The sequence below is a fragment of the Gouania willdenowi genome, chromosome 12 (assembly GCF_900634775.1).
Source record: "Gouania willdenowi chromosome 12, fGouWil2.1, whole genome shotgun sequence".
Classification (NCBI taxonomy): Eukaryota; Metazoa; Chordata; class Actinopteri; order Blenniiformes; family Gobiesocidae; genus Gouania; species Gouania willdenowi.
Window position 1 is genome coordinate 27,549,559 of NC_041055.1, and position 19,696 is coordinate 27,569,254.

General features: G+C 34.6%; 2 protein-coding genes across 4 annotated transcripts in view; both read left to right on the forward strand.

The window, feature by feature from the left end:
• Window positions 1-18,468, forward strand: LOC114473113 (guanine nucleotide-binding protein subunit alpha-11-like). Of its 2 annotated transcripts, none has more exons than XM_028462516.1 (7): window positions 1-160; window positions 10,598-10,782; window positions 13,376-13,530; window positions 13,615-13,743; window positions 16,463-16,592; window positions 16,678-16,831; window positions 17,966-18,468. In XM_028462516.1, exons 1-7 carry the CDS (start codon window positions 37-39, stop codon window positions 18,154-18,156), a joined length of 1,068 nt encoding a protein of 355 aa, XP_028318317.1. In that variant the 5' UTR covers window positions 1-36; the 3' UTR covers window positions 18,157-18,468. The 2 variants fall into 2 exon arrangements, with proteins under 2 accessions (XP_028318317.1, XP_028318318.1); XM_028462517.1 differs by lacking the exon at window positions 1-160 and adding an exon at window positions 5,290-5,481 and having other exon boundaries at window positions 17,966-18,183.
• prune2 (prune homolog 2 with BCH domain) overlaps window positions 16,698-19,696 on the forward strand; it is a 22,431-nt gene continuing 19,432 nt past the window's right edge. The window contains exon 1 of one of the 2 annotated variants that reach the window (XM_028462522.1): window positions 16,698-16,831. The gene's annotated coding sequence lies outside the window, so the exon portion shown is untranslated. Of the gene's footprint in view, window positions 16,832-19,123; window positions 19,182-19,696 lie in introns of those variants that run through there. The other variant, XM_028462521.1, reaches the window with a different exon arrangement.

A 19,696-nucleotide genomic window follows, 5' to 3' on the forward strand; every position in this document is an offset into this window, starting at 1 on the left:
TTCTGACACGCTAAGCAAACTCTAGCCGGTAAGGCCATGGAGGACTGCTGTTCAGGCTCGGACGTGGACGCTGATCAACGGAGGATAAGTAGAGAAATAGAAAGGGAACTGACGCAGGATAAAAAGAAACGTATGCGGGAACTGAAGCTGCTACTTTTAGGTAAGAATTTTACATCTTCATCTCTCTGGCAACTACATTCATTAACAATAATCACCACGAATGGTGTGAAACTTTTTCAGAATTAATTTGTTTGTATTTATTTATTTTGGATGTTAATTTATCATTAAAAACTGAGACGTTCATTATAAGTTTGAAAATTCTTTAACAAGATTTTTAAAATGTATTTTATTTGCCTACTAAAGTGTTTGATTGGGCATTTCAGCTCTACCAATTGTTGCCAAGCAACAAACCCAGTTACAAATGTGTAAAATTAAGTGTTATTATAACCAGAAGTCATAATTATGAGATAGAAAGTCATAATTATGAGAAAGAAAGTCATAATTATGAGATACTTAAACACATTTACAGCAGCTTGTTCATGTGGTGAGCTGACATTGAGAGATGGCTGATAAGACTATCACAGACTACTTTAGACGAGGCTTTACAAATGATGAAATACTTTGTTTGCTTGCAAATTCACATAGAAATATGCTGAGTAAACGCACCCTTGAAAAGATACTAAGCAAAAAGAGTCTCTGGCGTCAAAAGGATGAAACTGATGTGGCTGAAGTAGAACGATTTATTGGACAACAAATGGAGATTTCTGGTCAGTGCCATGGGTACAGATGGATGTACCAAAAATGTTTCTACCTCATAATTATGACTTTGTTTCTTATAATTATGACTTTCTAACTCAATTATGATTTTCCTTGGTGATTTTTTTTTTTTTTTTTTTTTTTTTAAGTGGTGGAAACGGGCTTCCACAAGTTTTGGATTTGAAAATAAGGGAATCTTTCTGGCTCCCACTATGATCCGTCTCACCCGCCAAACAAGCTCCAGTATCCCTTTTGTTTTAAAATAGGTGTACAAGAAATCTAAAATATCCATTTATCAACCACTTACTAAATACAATTATGTGATTAGAATCTGGTAGGTTGACCTTTATTAACATTGAAATGCTGTGAACATTCCTACTAGGGCTGGGCGGTATGGACCAAAACTCGTATCTCAATATATTTTCTCAAAATGGTGAAATATGATATAAATCTAGATCATTTTATCAAATAAAGTCTGACCAGAAAGACAATTCTGGGTTAAATTTGCTGATGCAAAATGCCACACAGGGACATTTATTAAGAAACAGCTGATCAATATGTGACACACATTAATCATCTAACTGAGCTTTACATGTTGTTCTGAGAAGTAAAACCAGCGACTCCTAAAACTAGTATTTTGATACATAATAATATTATATATATATATATATTATAGTTTTCTATATTGCCAAAATAGAAAACTCGATACATCTTAAATCTCGATTTATCGCCCAGCTCTAATTCCTAAATTATAAAACAGCCTAAATAAAAACATAAATGTGTATATAAAGCACATGTGTTTATTTAATATACTTACAGTTTATATTCAAGTCAGCACGTTGCATATTTACTGTTGATTTCACGTTGCTTGTCTTTAAGTTAGACATTACCATTTTATTTTTATTACATTTTTTCTTATAATTTCTCATGCTCACTCATGTGGTTCTCTGGTATTCACTAATGACTTATTAGACACATTTATTACAGACTTTACATCATCTAACACTTTATAAAGCAGTGTATATTTGTGGCGCTTGTGATTGGCTGATTTTTCATGGTGACTTACGTGGTTCCTTCCTGGTAGACGTTAAAATCTCAGTTATTAATCTAACAGAACGTGTAACTGTGTCCCATCCTGCTGCTCTTTAGGAAGATAAACTCTCTGTTACATTTTACAACGTATTTACACCAGTTCTTTGTTTTTTTTTTCACCATAACGTCTTCATTCATTCATCTCTGTTCTGAGTTGTTTCTGGGTTTGTTGCCGCTAACGCCACTAATCTCGTGAGAACTGCCACTCAGGCCATTTCAGGTGACAGTTCTCGCGAGGCTAGTGACGGCGTTCAGTTTAGTAAGGCATGTTTTAATTACTATTACATTAAAATACGGGATATTTACGGGAAAATACTAATTCGGGAAGATGGCGGGAAAGAGGAGTAAAATACGGGAGTTTCCCGCCAAAACGGGATACTTGACAGGTATGTCTCTCTGGTAACTACATTAATTAACAATAGATGGTTTTCACGGAGCGTCATCAACCCGGAAGTCGCCTTTTTGGAGGTAAGCAGCCGGTTTACAAACAGCACACACACAAGCCAATCCCGAATTTTGAAAGGAAATGGTGAACTATTGCCGTGTCTTTGGCTGTACTAATCAGTCAGAACGTTTTATAGACTGACAAAAGTTCTAACAAATCAGGGAAGAAAAATGTCTGCATTTTATAGTCAGTAGTTCTACATTAGGAAAGCAGTGATATGACGCTAGCTCTCCGTTGTTGCACCAGTTGTTATAGGTGTAAATGTAAACACCGCCGCCCTCATCTGCTGTCTTGCGTTTAAATCCAACTTCAGGTAGTTCAGTTTGTTCTCCAGGGGGTGGACATTAGAACACTGGCTGGAAGGAAGTGGTGTTTTCTGATGATTAGCTTCTAGCTTGGTTGCTAGCTTCCTGCTTCTGATCACACCGCTTAGGTCTCCTCCGCTCGCGGACACCTCTGGTACGAAGCTCCGCTGCTTCCTCGGCCACTGGATGTAGCCGGAGTAGCAATCTGAGGCTCGAGGTCCAGAGTAGTCGTATCTAACGGACTATAACTGTTTGATTTGTCTAAATCTAAGATTGCCTGGTGCTCGTATACTATTTAACAGTTACTACGCTGCAGGTTCACTGAAATTATTAGAACTGAGTTATCTGCCGATATGCAGTATATGCGTTGCTAACGCAAACCTCTGCAGCCGCTGCCGACCTCCAAACTTCTATAAGATTTAAGGTCTTCCGCTGTGTAATCCAGGTAGTTGACGACAACGGGATACAAAATAGACGGAAGACTCTCCGGGTCGTCATTGATCCAAGACTCGTATGGATCTGCACCACCAATAAACCGTATTTTTTCCAAATATTGTGCCCTTTCCTGCGGACCAATTTCTTTCTGTATGCGTTTGCATCTATAATGCATTTTGAGGAGCTTTTATGTGATTTATCCATCACAGAGTACACCTCTGTGAGCCTCCAACATGTAGCGTCAACAGCCGCGTACCTCCAGCATGGCCGCACATTCATGTTACTGCCCAGAAAGTGACGTCGGTGAAAACCCTCTATAAATGCTCAGTGAGGACTGTAAGATAAAAAGAAAAAGGTTGAATAATAAGATAAATCAACTTCACATCCTGTCCATTGTTTAGGAGTTTAGTTTCTGTATAGTTTTAAAACATAAAGGTAAATAAAAAATAAAAACGTCTATCATTGACTATTACAATTAAATTTTTCAAAAAAGTTTTTCTTCTTTTAAAAAAAAAAAAAAAATCAAATTTGTATTTCCATGTGAAACATTTGACAGAAGACTGATTCAAAAGCATAAACGTTAGCAAACGGCTATTTCAAGATCACATTAACCTGTTTTTAAGCCCCAATATATCCAAACCTTTGACCTTTTTGGATTTAGCCCAAATTTATCAACAGAAAGATGTTAAAACACAAAATAAAGCATTAGGAAAAAAATAAAACTTACTTATGGGGTGCTGATTGTAAAGTTACGCATGCTAAAATAAACTGCAACTTTTTGCAACATTTAGCTACACACCACGTTTAAAAACGTATGTGAATTTTTTTACATTGCCTTTGACCAAATTTGTGATAATTTTTTTCTTGTAAAATTATAACGTTTAATCTAAATTTCAAGGGTGAAACTAAATATTTAGCTATTATGCAAAATTCACCGAAATGGGCTTTTATTTTGGTACTTCCGGATAATTTTACATCGGCAGTACTTGTACTTTGGTAATCGTACCAATAGCACCGGGGGTTGTCTGAACGGCAACCGTACAAATAGACACTTTTTTACATATTTGCTAAATATTTAGTCTCACCGCGTGACATTTAACATTTAGATTTTAACACTTAGGTTTTTAGATTCAACATTTAGATTTTAACATTTAGATTCAGCATTTAGATTTTAACATTTAGATTCAACATTTAGATTTTAACATTTAGATTTTTAGATTCAATTTTTAGATTTAACATTGACATATTTTTACGTGAAAATAAATATCACAAATTTCACAAACATTGCCGTAAATCTGGTCAAAAGTAACAAAAAAAATTTACACGTTTTTTAAACTTAGCTTATTGCTAAATGTTACAAAAAGTTGTTGGTTTATTTTAGAATGCACAACTTTACAATTGGTGCCCCATACTTACTGTGTATAATTCTGTAATTTCTAAAAAAAACATGAATAAATCTGTGTGTTATTAAGCTCTGAAACTGCCACTCCCCCCTCCACCCATAAAATAAATATTGTAAAAATTAACGTTAATTAATGTTGTTTAGTCATCTTTTGCCTGAATTGCAGCTTTTAAATAGTCTGCAATTACCCCCCACACACACATGCTTTTACAATTCTAAAATAAAGTTTAAAATTCTTGTCATGTACAACACCTTTAATGATGACACTCTATTATATCTTACAGACATGTTAGTTATTTTCCCATTCGTCCATTTCTCTGCCAGACTGCTTACTGTTTACTAGAGGTGTCCCGATCCGATATTAATATTGGATATTGGTCCGATATCAGCCAGAAAACGAATATCGGATTTTATCGGACTGCATCTAAAATCAACAATGTAAGCACTCTATCGGGACATCCCTAAGTGTTTACTGGAAGTTCCTACTGAAATGACAATAAGAGGCAGAGCATTTAAGTCATTACACTCCCTGCCCATTGTCAGATCTTTATTTTGAAATAGACTTTTAAAGTAAAATTCCTAAAAAATAAAAAAATAAATGTATAAATAAATAAAAAAAACTTGTCTGAAGAAATGAAACCTTACGTTATTATTCAAAAAAGAAGACAAAAACAACTTGCTGGAATAAAAAAAAAGGTTCTGCTCAGAGAGAGAGAGAGATAATGGTTTTTTGGCTATTTAAAGAGGACAGAGGTGTAATTAAATACAGGTTAACACCCAGTGCACGCCTACTGTGCACTACACTTACAGGTAAATGTGACACACCTGAGCTGAGCTGGATAATAGTGCTATAGATTCTGTTTGGGAACCAACATCTGACATGCTAAGCTAACTGTAGCAGCTTGCCAGTGAACTCGGTACAGCCATGGACAACTGCTGTAAGCCGGAGGACCCAGAGAAAATGGAACAAAAGAGGATAAGCGATGAAATAGACAGGCTTATTAAAATCGATAAAGAGAAATTTGAACTGAAGCTGCTATTTTTAGGTAAGAATTTTACATCTTCATCTCTCTGGCAACTACATTCATTAACAATAATCACCACGAACGGTGTGAAACTTTTTCAGAATTAATTTGTTTGTATTTATTTATTTTGGATGTTAATTCATCATTAAAAACTGAGACGTTCATTATAAGTTTGAAAATTCTTTAACAAGATTTTTAAAATGTATTTTATTTGCCTACTAAAGTGTTTGATTGGGCATTTCAGCTCTACCAATTGTTGCCAAGCAACAAACCCAGTAACAAATGTGTAAAATTAAGTGTTATTATAACCAGAGGTGAAAGTACTCACGTTACTGTAATTGCGTTGCTTTTATGAGTACTTGTTCTTTTTTAGATTATGTTTCTAATAACTAAAGTAACTAGTTACATTTCTAAACCCAACTGTTACTGAGTAAATTATTATTTTTTTTGTTTTAAAATGATCAACGGACATTGTAAAACTTCACAAGATTTAAATTTTTGTATTTATTTTTAATTTTTATTATTGAAACTATAAAATATGTGATGAACGGACAACATTTAATTGCGCGTTATAAATGTAGCTATACGTAGAGCCTGAGAATTTCCTTATTTTGTATAGAATTCATTGGTGTTATTTTATTTAACAAATAATTGTACATTGTGACAGATGCATTTGTGGAAAATAAATGAAGATTTGGTCTCTTCCTTTTTAAGTTTATACATGAGATGGTTACTGTAGGGAACCGTGCAGATTTATTAGCAAGAATAAACGTGGGGGGTGAAAGTAACTAGTAACTTTTACTTTGACTAAGATTTGATTGAGCTACTTTTTACTGTTACAACTTTCACATCCTGTCAATTGTTTGTTTTAAAACTATGCAGATACTAAACTCCTAAAGGTAAATTTAAAGAAACTCTATCTTGAATATTACAATTACATTTTTCAAAATACTTTTTCTTATTTTTTTTCTTTAATAATAGTAAAAAAAGAAAATTAAAAAAATCTAATTTGCCTTTTCATATACATCACAGTTTTTCTAGTGTTAGTGGCCCATGCAGAATTCCAACTGTTAATGTGATTCTTTGTGAAACATTTGACAAAAGACTGATTCAAAAGCATAAACGTTAGCAAACGGCTATTTCAAGATCACATTAACCTGTTTATAAGCCCCAATATATCCAAACATTTGACTTATTTGGATTTTGCTTAAATTTCTCAACAAATTAAAGCATTAGAAAAATAAAAAATCAAATGTGGACTTACTCATGGAGCGCCAATTTTAACATTGCGCATGCTAAAATAAACTGCAACATTTAGCTACACACCACATTTAAAAATGTACGTGAATTTTTTTTTATGTAACTGTTGACCAAATTTGTGATATTTTCTTTCTCTTAAAAATATGTTAAATCTAAATGTCAAGAGTGAAACAAAATATTTAGCTATTATGCAAATTCACTGGAATGAGCTTTTATTTTGGTACTTCCGGATGAATTTTTGTATTGGCTAAATATTTAGTGTCACCCCAGGGAAATGAAGATTTAACATTTCGATTTAACACTGACAGCCCCAACATCCTCTGTTTTCGGAGTTTGTGTTGTTGCCTTCGGGCATCGTTTTAACGCTCCGGCATGGAAAACATATCGGTTTTCCAATTCTTTTTTGTCCTCCGCGATTAAATTATGAAATTTGAAGAGTGTAGTTTGAAGTGATATTGTATTCTGATGTTATTAATCTTTTATTTTATTGTATATGGTATCCTCATGCTTTTAAATAGTCGGCAATTACTCCACACACACATGCTCTTTAAATTCTAAAATAAAGTTTAAAATTCTTGTCATATACGACGCCTTTAATGATGACACTCTATTATATCCTAAAGACATGTTAGTTATTTTCCCATTAGTCCATTCACTGCTTACTGCTTACTGGAAGTTCCTACTGAAATGACAATAAGAGGCAGAGCATATTACACTCCCTGCCCATTGTGTCAGATCTTTACTTTGAAGTAGACATAGGCAAGTGGCGGCTCGGGGGCCACATGTGGCCCTCAATCAAATTAATTGCGACCCCCAAAGCAAATCCCCAAAAATTTTAATTCAAGAAGTTGGAAGGAATATGAAGCCCAACATAATACACAAAATAACTCCCAAAACACATAAATTGGCAAAGTACAGAAAAAATTCCCATAATATACTAAATGACTCATCAAACATAAAATGATAACAATGACAAACTCAACAACCACTTAAAAAAACACAATAACAGCAAAAACACACAAAACAACAAAACATTACAGAATAGCTCCAAAGAGGCACAAATTGTCAACAAAATGACAGGAAAATACAGAAAACAAAAAATACATAAAGTGACCACATAAATGCACAAATCGACAACAAAAATGCTGGAAATGACAGCAAAATACACACAATTAAAACAAGAACCCCAAAACTAACAAAAAACACAAATAATGACACGTGAAAACCACAGGCAAAGACCAAAAAAAAAAAGATTAAATCCTTTTTCCACTTGTGTTAAAGGGGACATATCATGCTAAATCCACTTTTTTAGCCCTTAAATGCATTTTGTTGTATATTTAGAGTGCTTAGAAGTACAGAAAAAATCAAATTAGTCTCTTCAGGTGCGCCGTAGATATCTTTATATAGTTTTGCTCATATTTTTCAATCTGTTTGGATTTTTCTATTCTCTATTACGTTTTTTGAACTATTACATCACAGTATTTGCAGCGGAACTGCCAAATTAGTACATCAACTCCAGGTCCAACACTTCGAGCAATCCGCCATTTTTATTTCACGCTTTTATTTTGTAGTCCAAGCTCCAGGATGCAGAAGTTACGAGAGGATAAGTCAAAATGTTCGGTTGCTGGATGTAGTAACCCACACGCTTCATTACACCGTCTCCCAGCATCAGAACCTTTTCAAAGTGCCTGGTTGAGTTTTATTTTTCACGGAAATGTACCCACATCTGTGGGTAAGGTCATTTTTGTGTGCTCGAAGCACTTCAAGGATGACAGCTTCAGCAACCTCTGCCAGTATAAAGAAGGATTTACAGAAAGACTTTGTCTGATTGAGGGTTCAATTCCTTCTATCTTTGGAGACGACGAACAGAGCACTTCGGTAAGCTGTAAATAATGCTAAAAAGTGTGATGATAAGACGTCCCTGTCATTGTTTTGTTAGCATTAGCAGTTGCACCGTCTTCAGACTTCATATGTTAGCACTGTGTGCTCGTTTTAGATCCTTGATGATATGGCCTACGTGATTTAATTTAAGTCTAAAGTTTTCATTAGTCATTTCATTTTGCCATTTTTGTCTTTGAAAAGATTATATTAAAATGCATTTCGTGACGTTAGCTTGGCGCTAGCGTTAGCTCGGTGCTTGTGTTAGCTCACTTGTTAGGGTTCTGCAGGTTCATCATCTTCATTTTCATCTCGCTCCGCTGGGTCCGACTCTGGCTCAAACATGTAAGGCTGGATGGACAAGTCTAACGTTGTTGACATTTAGTAAATAACCTCTGAATAAAAAGTTTATGTGCCGCTACATAGCCGTATCTCTTCTATCAAACTACAAAAATGGCCGAGCAGGGTGGAGTTGAACCGAGTGTCACCTGAAGAGGGGGCGGGGTATGGAATGTCTCATTTGCATTTAAAGAGACCGCACCAAAACGAGTTGCTCTCAGAAGCACATCAGAAAAGGGGTAGAAAAGGGGCCTGTGGAGCTATAATAATGAGGAATTCAGACCCAAGCATTGCAGTTCCGCTTTATATAGACCACAACTGTATGATTTATATGTAAAAAGGAAGGATTTAAAACCATGATATGTCCCCTTTAATGCTCCGATTGGTCATTATTCTAGGAAGTGTTGGTGGTGGTCGGAGGGGCCGATGGTGCACCATGGCAGCCTCACTTCCATGATTTATTATTATTTACCTTTTTTTGCTCTCCATCATCACATATACAGTAGTTGCTGCTCATGTGCAAAACGTATGCATTTTTTCCTCCTTTAAAATCACTTAAAATATTCCAGAAAAAGCCAAATTAGAAATACAGTAATTCTTGTTTATATTTTTATTTTTGTGTTAATTCCTTTGTCTATACTATTGTGTACCCAAAAGGTCAAACTTGATACAGTGTTTTTCAACCTTGGGGTGAAATTTAAATGTGGTCGCCTGGAATTACTGATTAAAAAAAATAATATATATATATATATATATATATATATATATATATATATATATATACCAATGAAGATTGCAGGTACCAATGTTTATTTTCTCTCTAATTTCTTTCAGATTGTTTAATTTTTGTATTTTGTGGTGTTGATTGAAAAGGGGTGGATCTTTCATTCTTCAATAAAAAATATCAATTAAAAAAAATAATTATTCATTATTAATTCAATTAAATCTTGATATTTCAAACACACGATCTTAAACTGTATTCTGTACTTTCACTTTCTCAAATATAAATCAATCTAGTTCAAATAACATGGAGTAAAAGAAGAAAGAGAAAAAGGAAGAAAATAAAAATTATGGTATAAAAATATGAGCTCAGCCATAATTTTCTCTATAATTATAGAAAAAATTGTAGAATTTTTTTCTATAATTCTACTAATTATAGAAAACAATTATTTGGGGTCGCCAGACATTTGTATTGATGGCTATTTATGTCATTTTAAATATTCATTCTTGCATATTTCTATTATTTATTTGAATAGTTTTACTGCTAAATACTTTTTTTTTTTTTTTTTTAATAATAATTGTCAGTGAAAATGCTGTGCAGTGAAATGGGTAACTGGGAAAATACACATTCATAACATTGACCATCAATACGTAGAGCGCAATGACTTTAAGTAGAAACCGTTTAGCAAAACCAATGAATCTCGTTATCAAAACACTGACATTTCCGGCTTGTAATCTTTGTAGTTTCTAGCTATAAAATCCCATGCATCATTTTATTTAATTTCTTTCTTTTTATTTGTATCGTCTTGTTGCCAAATCTGTCTAGGTATAGAGTAAGTTGCTCGATGTTGAGATAATTTTTCTGCATGTCGCAGATGTCCTATTTCTGCCTGCGCTTTGATGTTGTTCCATTTCCGTTCCGTTCATCTCCTCTGCCCAGGGACTGGAGAAAGTGGGAAGAGCACTTTCATCAAACAGATGAAGATCATTCACGGCAGCGGATACACCGAAAAAGACAAGAAGTCTTACACCCGCCTGGTGTTCCAGAACATCCTCACAGCTATTCAGGCACTAATCAATGCCATGGAGAAGCTACAGATCAACTACCTTGATGACCACAACATTGTGAGAAGCTTTAATGTTGCCCTATTAAGATTTATATATATATATATATTTATATATATTGTTTTGCAGTACTTGTAGTCAGACCTCGGCTGTGTTTGAAATGACACACTAACGTACAAACTCACTGAGTATACTATATACTAGGGGTGGGAACCTCTGGGTACCTCAGGATACGATACACAATACAAAGCTCACGATAACGATTATCTCACGATATGACGATATTACGATTATCGATATATTGGTCAGAAATCAATCTACGATAATCTGATATAACAAGAAAAAAAAATTTAAGTGAAAAAATAAAATTTTTATTTTATATCTCTGAAAGAGAATAAATTAAAAAAGTGTCCTATGAACAGTGACACTATTTTAGTGCATTTCTGTAAATAAGTGTCAACATATCAATGTAAATGAATAAGTATCTCCAATAGTGCTTTCTGTAAACAATAAATAGGGTGTTTCTTACCAGTGACACCATTATAGTGCAATATTCCAGTAAACAATATATTGGTTCCTTCAACAAACAGTGACAAAATTTCTGTGAAGACCTACCTGCACATTTTAGTGAAAAAGTAAAATGTTTTGAAAAAAAAACATCCAAAATTTAAAAAAAAAAATATTAAAAATCGATACTTAACGCGAGCATATCGATAATCGATCGTGCCAACAAAATATTGCGATATATCACCGTATCGAGATTTGGTCACACTCCTACTATATACTGTCTCCTAAGGCTGTACAATTAATCAAGTTTTAATCGTGATCATGATTTTGGTCTCCACCATTAAATTTACCAGATTGTCAGCGATTTTTGACATTTAAAATGCGGCTCTGCTGCATATCAAACCAATCAAACCAATAGTCAGCCAACCACTAGGGGGCAAACGCATGATTAAGGCTTCATTAAGCTACCTTAATAACAAAGCTTGATTGACATAAGTACCTAATTAGTTAGTATTAATTAATTAATCAATTATTACTTTATACGCTGTAATTGTTTTCATAGGGATGCATACAGTGTATTTATATAGTTAGCCCATAGTAAACTTTACATTTTACTGTACATTTTATAGTATTTAGTCATTATTCTTGTTCAAAGCTTTTCTTTTGCACTCTAAACTGTTCATATATTGTTTGTTAGAAAGTAGTTAAATAAAAATACAGATGTTTTTCCTAACATGATGAATAATTGTGATTAACATGTTTATCCAAATAATCGTGATTAGCATGATGACCGATGGTGACCGTTCCCCAGGGGTGTAAAGAGTAGAAGTACAATTACTTGATTGAAATTGTACTCAAGTACAAGTATACATAAAATACTTAAGTAAAAATTATCTCAATTAATTAGTACTCAAAGTAACAGTTACTATAGTTACTTTTACCCACCACACATTTATATTTGGTAATAAATCTTGCCACGGCTCCTTTGCATACAGTAAATATCTCATGTATAAACTTAAAAAGGAACAGACCAAATGCACAATTGGAACTTAATTTATTTTCCACAAAGGCATTATTATAAAATAATAGGTTTGTTAAAGTGTATAATTATTATTTTTTGAATGAAATAGCACAAATGAATTAAATTCAAAATGAAAGAGTTCTCAGGCTGTAAGTATAGTTACATTTAACTCTAAAACTGAGAAAATAACCTTCATCCAATGCTGTTTTAACGCTGTGCATTACGTTGAATCCGGTTGGTCAATTATTAGAGCTGGGACGATATCATTTTGTCACGGTTTAAATTTAATTCCGATTCTTGGGTGCCGATTCGATTTAAACTGTGATTCTGATTTTACAAGTATTGTGATTCTACGATGACGATTATCACAAATTTTTTTCAAATTTGTTTGCCCTGGAATCGAGCAAAACCCAAAGTATGCCAATACTGTAGATTTAAATTGCACAGGTGTGGGTTTAATCTCGGATGTCACTTTGTCCGCCATCTTTGTCCTCCAAAAGGGAAATCATGGCTGCTGCTAGTCTTCCTCTTGTAGGCAATCACCTGTGCATTACCGGACCGCCACTCAGTGGTCGTCCACAAAAATTCTGAAAAATACAAGAAGAAAAATATAACTTAAATATAAAAAAAAAAATTTATAGAAAAGAAAGATTAAAAAGAAAAAAAAAAATCGATTCTTGGTTGAAGAATTTATTTTTAGGCACCCAAAAAAATCACGATATATCATAAAAATCAATTTTTTTGCCCACCCTTATTGATTATGATGTGATGCATTTAAAAGTTGTCTGTCCATTTCATTTTTGGTAGTTCCAAAATGTCTGTTGGTCATTTTAAAACAAAAAATAACAATTTACTCAGTAACGGTTGGGTGTAGAAATTGAACAAATTACTTCTTTTTTTAAAACCTACTCAAGCACAAGTAAAAATACGGATCTAGAAATATACTAAAAATAGTACAAGAACCCATAAAAGCAACTCAATTACAGTAACGTGAGTACTTGTAATTTGTTACTTTCTCCTTTGCCGTTCCCACTAAGGTATACTTTGAAGTTTCTGTGTTCTGATCACACTGTTTGTACTATGTGTGTTTTCACAAATATATGTTTTGTGTTTTTTTTTGGTCAGACTTACGCAGAAAGACTTAACCATGTAGAGGTAAACCAGGTGTCTGTTTTGGAATCCTGGCAACCGGATGCTATTAAGAGAGTGTGGAACGACCATGGTGTCCAACAGTGTTATGAGCGTAGGAATACATTTCAGCTATCAGACTCTGCCAAATAGTGAGTATGTTTTAATAAACCATGTTATAAATATGCAATGATTGTGAAGTTTGGAAGCTGATGTTTTCCCATAAAATGTTTCAGTTACCTTAGTGATTTAGATCGAATCACTGCTCCTGGCTACATCCCCACGCTGCAGGACATCTTGAGGGTCCGGGTTCCCACCACAGGCGTAATAGAGTACCCGTTTGAGCTTAGCAATAGAGTTTTCAGGTATAAATTTCAAACTCTTTTTAATGCTGTCCCCCAAACTTGTTTTGAGATTTTCATTGCGGACTCTGATTTTCCTTTTCTTTCTGGAAACTTTTATATAGTTTATTATTAAAGCTTTTAAAGCAGAACTAAGTAACTTGCGCTTAGCGCTCTCCCTAAAGATCCCTTTTGGTTATGTCACTGTTGTAAACACTCTGCACCCCACGCCGCCTGCCCCACTCCACAGCTAAATGCGCACCTTTGCTCTCCCAACACGGTAGAACGAGGATAACACGATATGCCTTCCCCAAGTGGTTGAGCTCTCTGTTGATCTGATTCCTGTTTTTTTTTCCTCCCCTCCTCGAACAAAACGTCTTTTCTGCCTTTTTTTTGCTGGCTCCACCATGATATAAGCTTGAGAAAAGTGAATTTGTAGACAACCGTGAGCATCCACGGGCCTGGTGATAGACTAGCATTAGTGTGTGTTAGGCTGTCGTAAAACAGTACGTCTTGTTGTGAGAACGAGAACAGAGCTGTGAGACTGGTACGGCTCAGAGACAGGGAAAGTTGCAAGCGTGGTTTTCTGGCCAGAGACAGCAGGGGGAGATGAAAGACCCCCCAATCACCCCATAAACACTTGTATTGCCCTCACAGGGACTACGAGAAGGATTTATTCAGGTGAAAAAGTTACTTAGTTCTGCTTTAAAAGAATGTTTAAAATGTGTGTGAATGAATGTCTGTCTTTGCAAGTTGGCCTTGAAGTGGACGTTGGTGAATGTTGCCTGTGTGAATAAGTTGAGTTGGTTGAATGGGTGAATGGTCTAGAACCAGTGGTTCTCAACCTTTACTCTCAAAGGAGCCATTTTTCCTCATCTCACCTGGATTAAAGTCCTCCTGGAGCCAAAAAAATACCTTCTCAATGAAGACAATACAGTGAATTAAATTCTATACAGTTACAATTATATAGATTAATATTTGATTTCATTTGATTTGATTTATATTGATCATGTAAATGACAACTTAAAAACAGTTAAATAAAATAAAATAAATTGACATCAAGAAATAAAACAGTATCTTACATCTTCAACTTCTTATGCATCTCAGTTTACATGAATACAATGTTATATAAAGAAGATTTTTATTAAAGTTAATGTATTATTATTATTATTATAAGGCTACAAAAAGTAACTTGAATTTGATTACACATGATCATGTGGTCAACACATGCTAATTGCTTATTTCTTGTTGTACATAAAGCATGCATATTTAACTTAATCTGTCCCCACACAATTAAAATCTCTATTTTCTTCCAGAATAGTTATTTATTAGTTATTTACCAGGGATTTAAAACTTAAGGTGAGCCACAGGAGCAGGAAAGTTGATGGTCTCTAGATGTTGCAGGAGGTGAAGTAGGAAGGTGCTGAGTCATTGGACTTGATTTATTTTGAGGTTAACAAATTGTTATATCTTGATTTTATTTGTCATTAATCATTAATAGCTTCTATAAAAAAGACAAACTATTTATTTCAATAGTGTTTTTTTAAAGCTATAAGGAGCCATTGCAAAAGAGTCAAAGAGCCACATGAGGCTCCAGAGCCACAGGTTGCAGACCCCTGGTCTAGACCCGTGACCCGGAAGTGAAGCGTTACAATACGATATCTTTCGCTCTGAAACACTTAGGAGTCTCTAAATCCTCCGAAATGTCCGTGAGCTAAAGCGAAAAGGACACGTTTCGGTTGCACAGTTGGAAGCTGCGATCTTGTCATGCCGCACTGCTGTTAGCATAGCTGTTAGCGTCGGATGAGAGTACACTTCCGGGTCTCTGGCCAATTGGTAATGGAGAAAATGGATAAAGGTGTTAATTTTTAATTTTCTGTACGGAAGCAAAAGAGCTTGAATTTGAAAAACAAGGTGTTTTCCGTTTTTTTATTTTGGTTTTGGAAAAAAATTTGAAATAATGATTTTTTTTTTTTGTTTTTTATTGTTTTGTTACATAATGAAGAACGAATGATACACGGATTCAAAATGAAAACACACAGGTTTAATCAGTGACAGTTGAAGTCATACATCTGTTGAATATTTGTCTTTATTTATATATGAAATAAGATTTCTGATTGTTTAAATAAAAATAAAATACCTGTAATAAATTGAAGTTTGTGGAGCGGTGCTGCTCATATGCATTTACAGTGGGAAGAGTGAATAATAGTGGGATACGTGCAATAGTGGGGTGTGTGCAATAGTGAGTAGACTGTAATAGTGAGTAGTGTCTGGTTCCTGAATGTGTTTTTTTTTGTATGTATGAAATTAATTAACGTCATGTGTGGCATTATGAACTTTTGGTATTTTGGACAACAGATGGAAATTAGCCACTGGCTACAATCTGGCGTGTTTACATTCATGTATTTTGTTATTCATGTATGTAAAAAAAAATATGGCAAGAAAAAGTGATGAAAATAGGTTAAAAAGTTTGGTGTAGTTGCAGAAAAAAGGTAAAAAAAAAAGGCAAAAATGAGCTCAAAAAAAAAAAAATTCTTAGTTTCTTGAAGGCCTCTGGCGACCCCCGCCCAGTGTCTCACGAACCCAGGTTGAGAACCCCTAGTCTAAGGAAGACTCATCTTTAAAAAATGTTTTACTGCTTCAAGCTGAGTAACAATGATATCAATTATTGTATCGTTCGAGCAATAAACAGAGTATTTCAGTTTTTCAGTCATGTTTGTATTTATATTCTGTACTTGTGAAGGATGGTGGACGTTGGTGGCCAGCGTTCCGAGAGGAGAAAATGGATCCACTGTTTTGAAAATGTCACCTCGATGATTTTCCTGGCAGCCATCAGCGAGTACGATCAGGTTCTGTCTGAGAATGGAACTGACGTATGTCATCAATAAGCCTTTTTTTTTAAACTGCGTCATCTGTACACCAGCTTTGAAAAAAATGTTTCACTGTTTCCTTCTTCAGAATCGACTTCATGAGAGCCTGGACTTGTTTAGCACCCTCCTCTCAAGTCAGTGGTTTCAAGATACCTCCACCATCCTGTTTCTGAACAAAACCGACCTGTTGGAAGACAAAATCACAAAGTCAGATTTGGCAAACTACTTTCCTGACTACACTGGTAAAGAATGCTTTGATTTATATCTGGGACAGAGATTAAACATAAAACAAACGTAAACACATTTATATTTAAAACATAAATACATAATTAGCTTCACTTTTTTCATCTTCTTGATTGGCTGTTTTTGGCCTCAAATCGTTGAATGTAGTTTTTGTCAGAATATTGAAGCGTAAACACGGATTTTAAGCAAAAGTGTAAAGAGTACTGATACAGTATATCCTACTCAAGTAGAATTACTGTTACTTGATTGAAATTGTACGCAATTACAAGGAAGTCATACATGGAATACTGAAGTACAAGTAAAAAGTAGCTCAATTAAATAGTACTCAGAGAAAGTTACTAATTACTTTCACCCCCCACATTTATTTTTGGTAATAAATCTTGCCACATTTCCCTTTTTTATACAGTAAACATCTCATGTATGAACTTAAAAAGGAAAAGACCAATTGTCACCTAATTTATTTTCCACAAAGACATCTGTATAAAATAAGTTTTTCTTTATTTTTTTTAAATAAAATGACACCAATGCATTTAATTGAAAATAAAGAAAATCCTCAGGATCTAACTATAGAGACATTTATGAAATCTAAAACTGAGAAAATAACTAAAATAACATTCAGTGCTGTTTTACATTCAATCTGATTGGTCGGCTATGATGTGATGCATTTGATTGTTGTCGGTACATTTCATGTTTTGTAGTTTCACAAGGTCCGTTGATCAGTTTAAAACAAAAAAAAACTAATTTACCCAGTAACGGTTAGATGTAGAAATGTAACAAATTACTTTACTTTTTAAAAAAAGGAAAATTACATGATTTAGAAATAATATTTTTAAAATGTACAACTGAATTAGAGTACTGTGAGTACTTGTTATCCATTACATTCTCCTATGATTTTGAGTGTTTAAAAAATTGAAATGTTTTCCAATGCTAGCTAGTGAAATACAGATACTAGATACTAAAAATTTATTTTCTTCATCAGTAGGAGCTGATTTAGAAAAAATGAACTGTGGAAATTTAGTTTCAAATCCATGCGCGCTGGAAATTGAATTGAATTTCAATAAAAGTCAGATCAAAGAGTTTTCTTGAAATTAACAATAAAGTCTAAAGGTTTGCACCACTTTTAATCTACACAGGGCCAAAAAATGACGCCAAATCAGCAAAGAAATTCTTCCTGAAGCTGTATGAGGAACGGCACTCGGGGCGACACAAGCCACTTTACTCACACTACACCTGTGCCACGGACACGGAGAACATCACGTTTGTCTTCGACTCGGTCAAAGACACAATCTTAAGGGAAATACTACGCACATTTGCCGCTAACTGATACCACAAACTGGATGGACTTCACTGGAACTTTACACCTGGTGTCTAACAGCTTGTTCACATTGGAACGACCAGCAGTCATTCTCTATCTTATACAGGAAGTGCTAATGAAACCATGATTTTTTTTTTTCTTTTCTTTTGGCGATAAAAGGCAAAGCTGTGGCAGACTGGATTTCACTATAGTCTTATCTCACAAAAATATGACGTGTCTCACCCTGCAGGTTAGACAGGAGGAAGTAAGTTTAAAATGATGACAACAATGTAGCATGCTAAAGTGTTTCCGCTGTGTTTCTGTTGATATTAATGTTAGGTACTAATGTTTTTAAGTGACTTAAAAACTATGTTAAGGTTTCATTTGATCAGACAAATATTTCAGGAAATTGACTTTGATCTCCTGAGTCCTGACATGTGAGATCAAAGTCAATTTCTAGATTTTTTTTTTTTCCCACGAAATTTAAGGTTTCATTTATTCAGACAAATTTCAGGAAATTTGTCAGCATTTTCAGATAAATTTTCCACCCAAAAAAATCGTAAAAACAAATCTGGAAATGTACATTGAACTCACATGTCAGGTCTCAGGAGTTCAAAGTATATTTCCAGAGAAATGTGTGGATGTTGTTTGGGGACCATTTGTCCCCTAGACAAAATTAACTTGCTGGAATTATTTTGAAGAAGAAGACTGTCGGTTGACAGTTGAAAAATGTCAGAAGATCAAAGCAAATTTCCTGAAAAATTTGTCTGAATACATTTTAACATATTACTCAAAAAGAAGACAAACAGAACTTGCTGGAATGACTTTAAAAAAACTGCTGTTTATGTCACCCTTTCTATGTTTTTTTGACCTTAAAAATCTACTTTTCCTGTATTCAGAGGTTTATGATCATCTTTTGCTGTGCGACTCATGTACTGATTAACCAAAGCTGTTAATGGCAGTGGCGTCAACCTTTGTACCAAACAAAAAGTGAGCAGTGAGCAAAGGTCAACGAGGCTTGTTTCCGTGCTAGATGAGAAGAGCATTCAGCTGTGGTAAGAACAGGGTCTGTTTCACACAGGAGAGATGGTTTAGGTTTGATTTGGGGTTTCACTTTGATTGTTAAGGGTTGAAAAGTTCCTGACTCATGCAGAATACTAAGAATGAACTTGTTTGTACTATTTTCATGCAGTGAGTGGTAGTGTTCGGGAACATTTTCTCCACGAGGTACTGACAGCTTTTCTGTTAAAGTGTTATTGCCTTTTTAACATGTGTCAAACTCATGGCCCGGGGGCCAACTTTAGCCCTTTGGAGCATCCAATTCAGCCCGCAGGAGGAGAAAATTTGGAGGGGCTGTCTCACAATTACACAATTAAAATTATGATTGACCCCAAACCTGCTTCTAACATTGACCTCTTTGAGAATTGAGCCTAGTCTAACAATAATGTTGAAATTATTTATTTTCTTCCATAAAATCTGTGGCCGACTTCAGATCAAACTGCGCCGTATTTGACACCCCTGCCTTAGGGTATAAACATGTAGCTGGCTCACACTTCTGTTAGACGCTAAT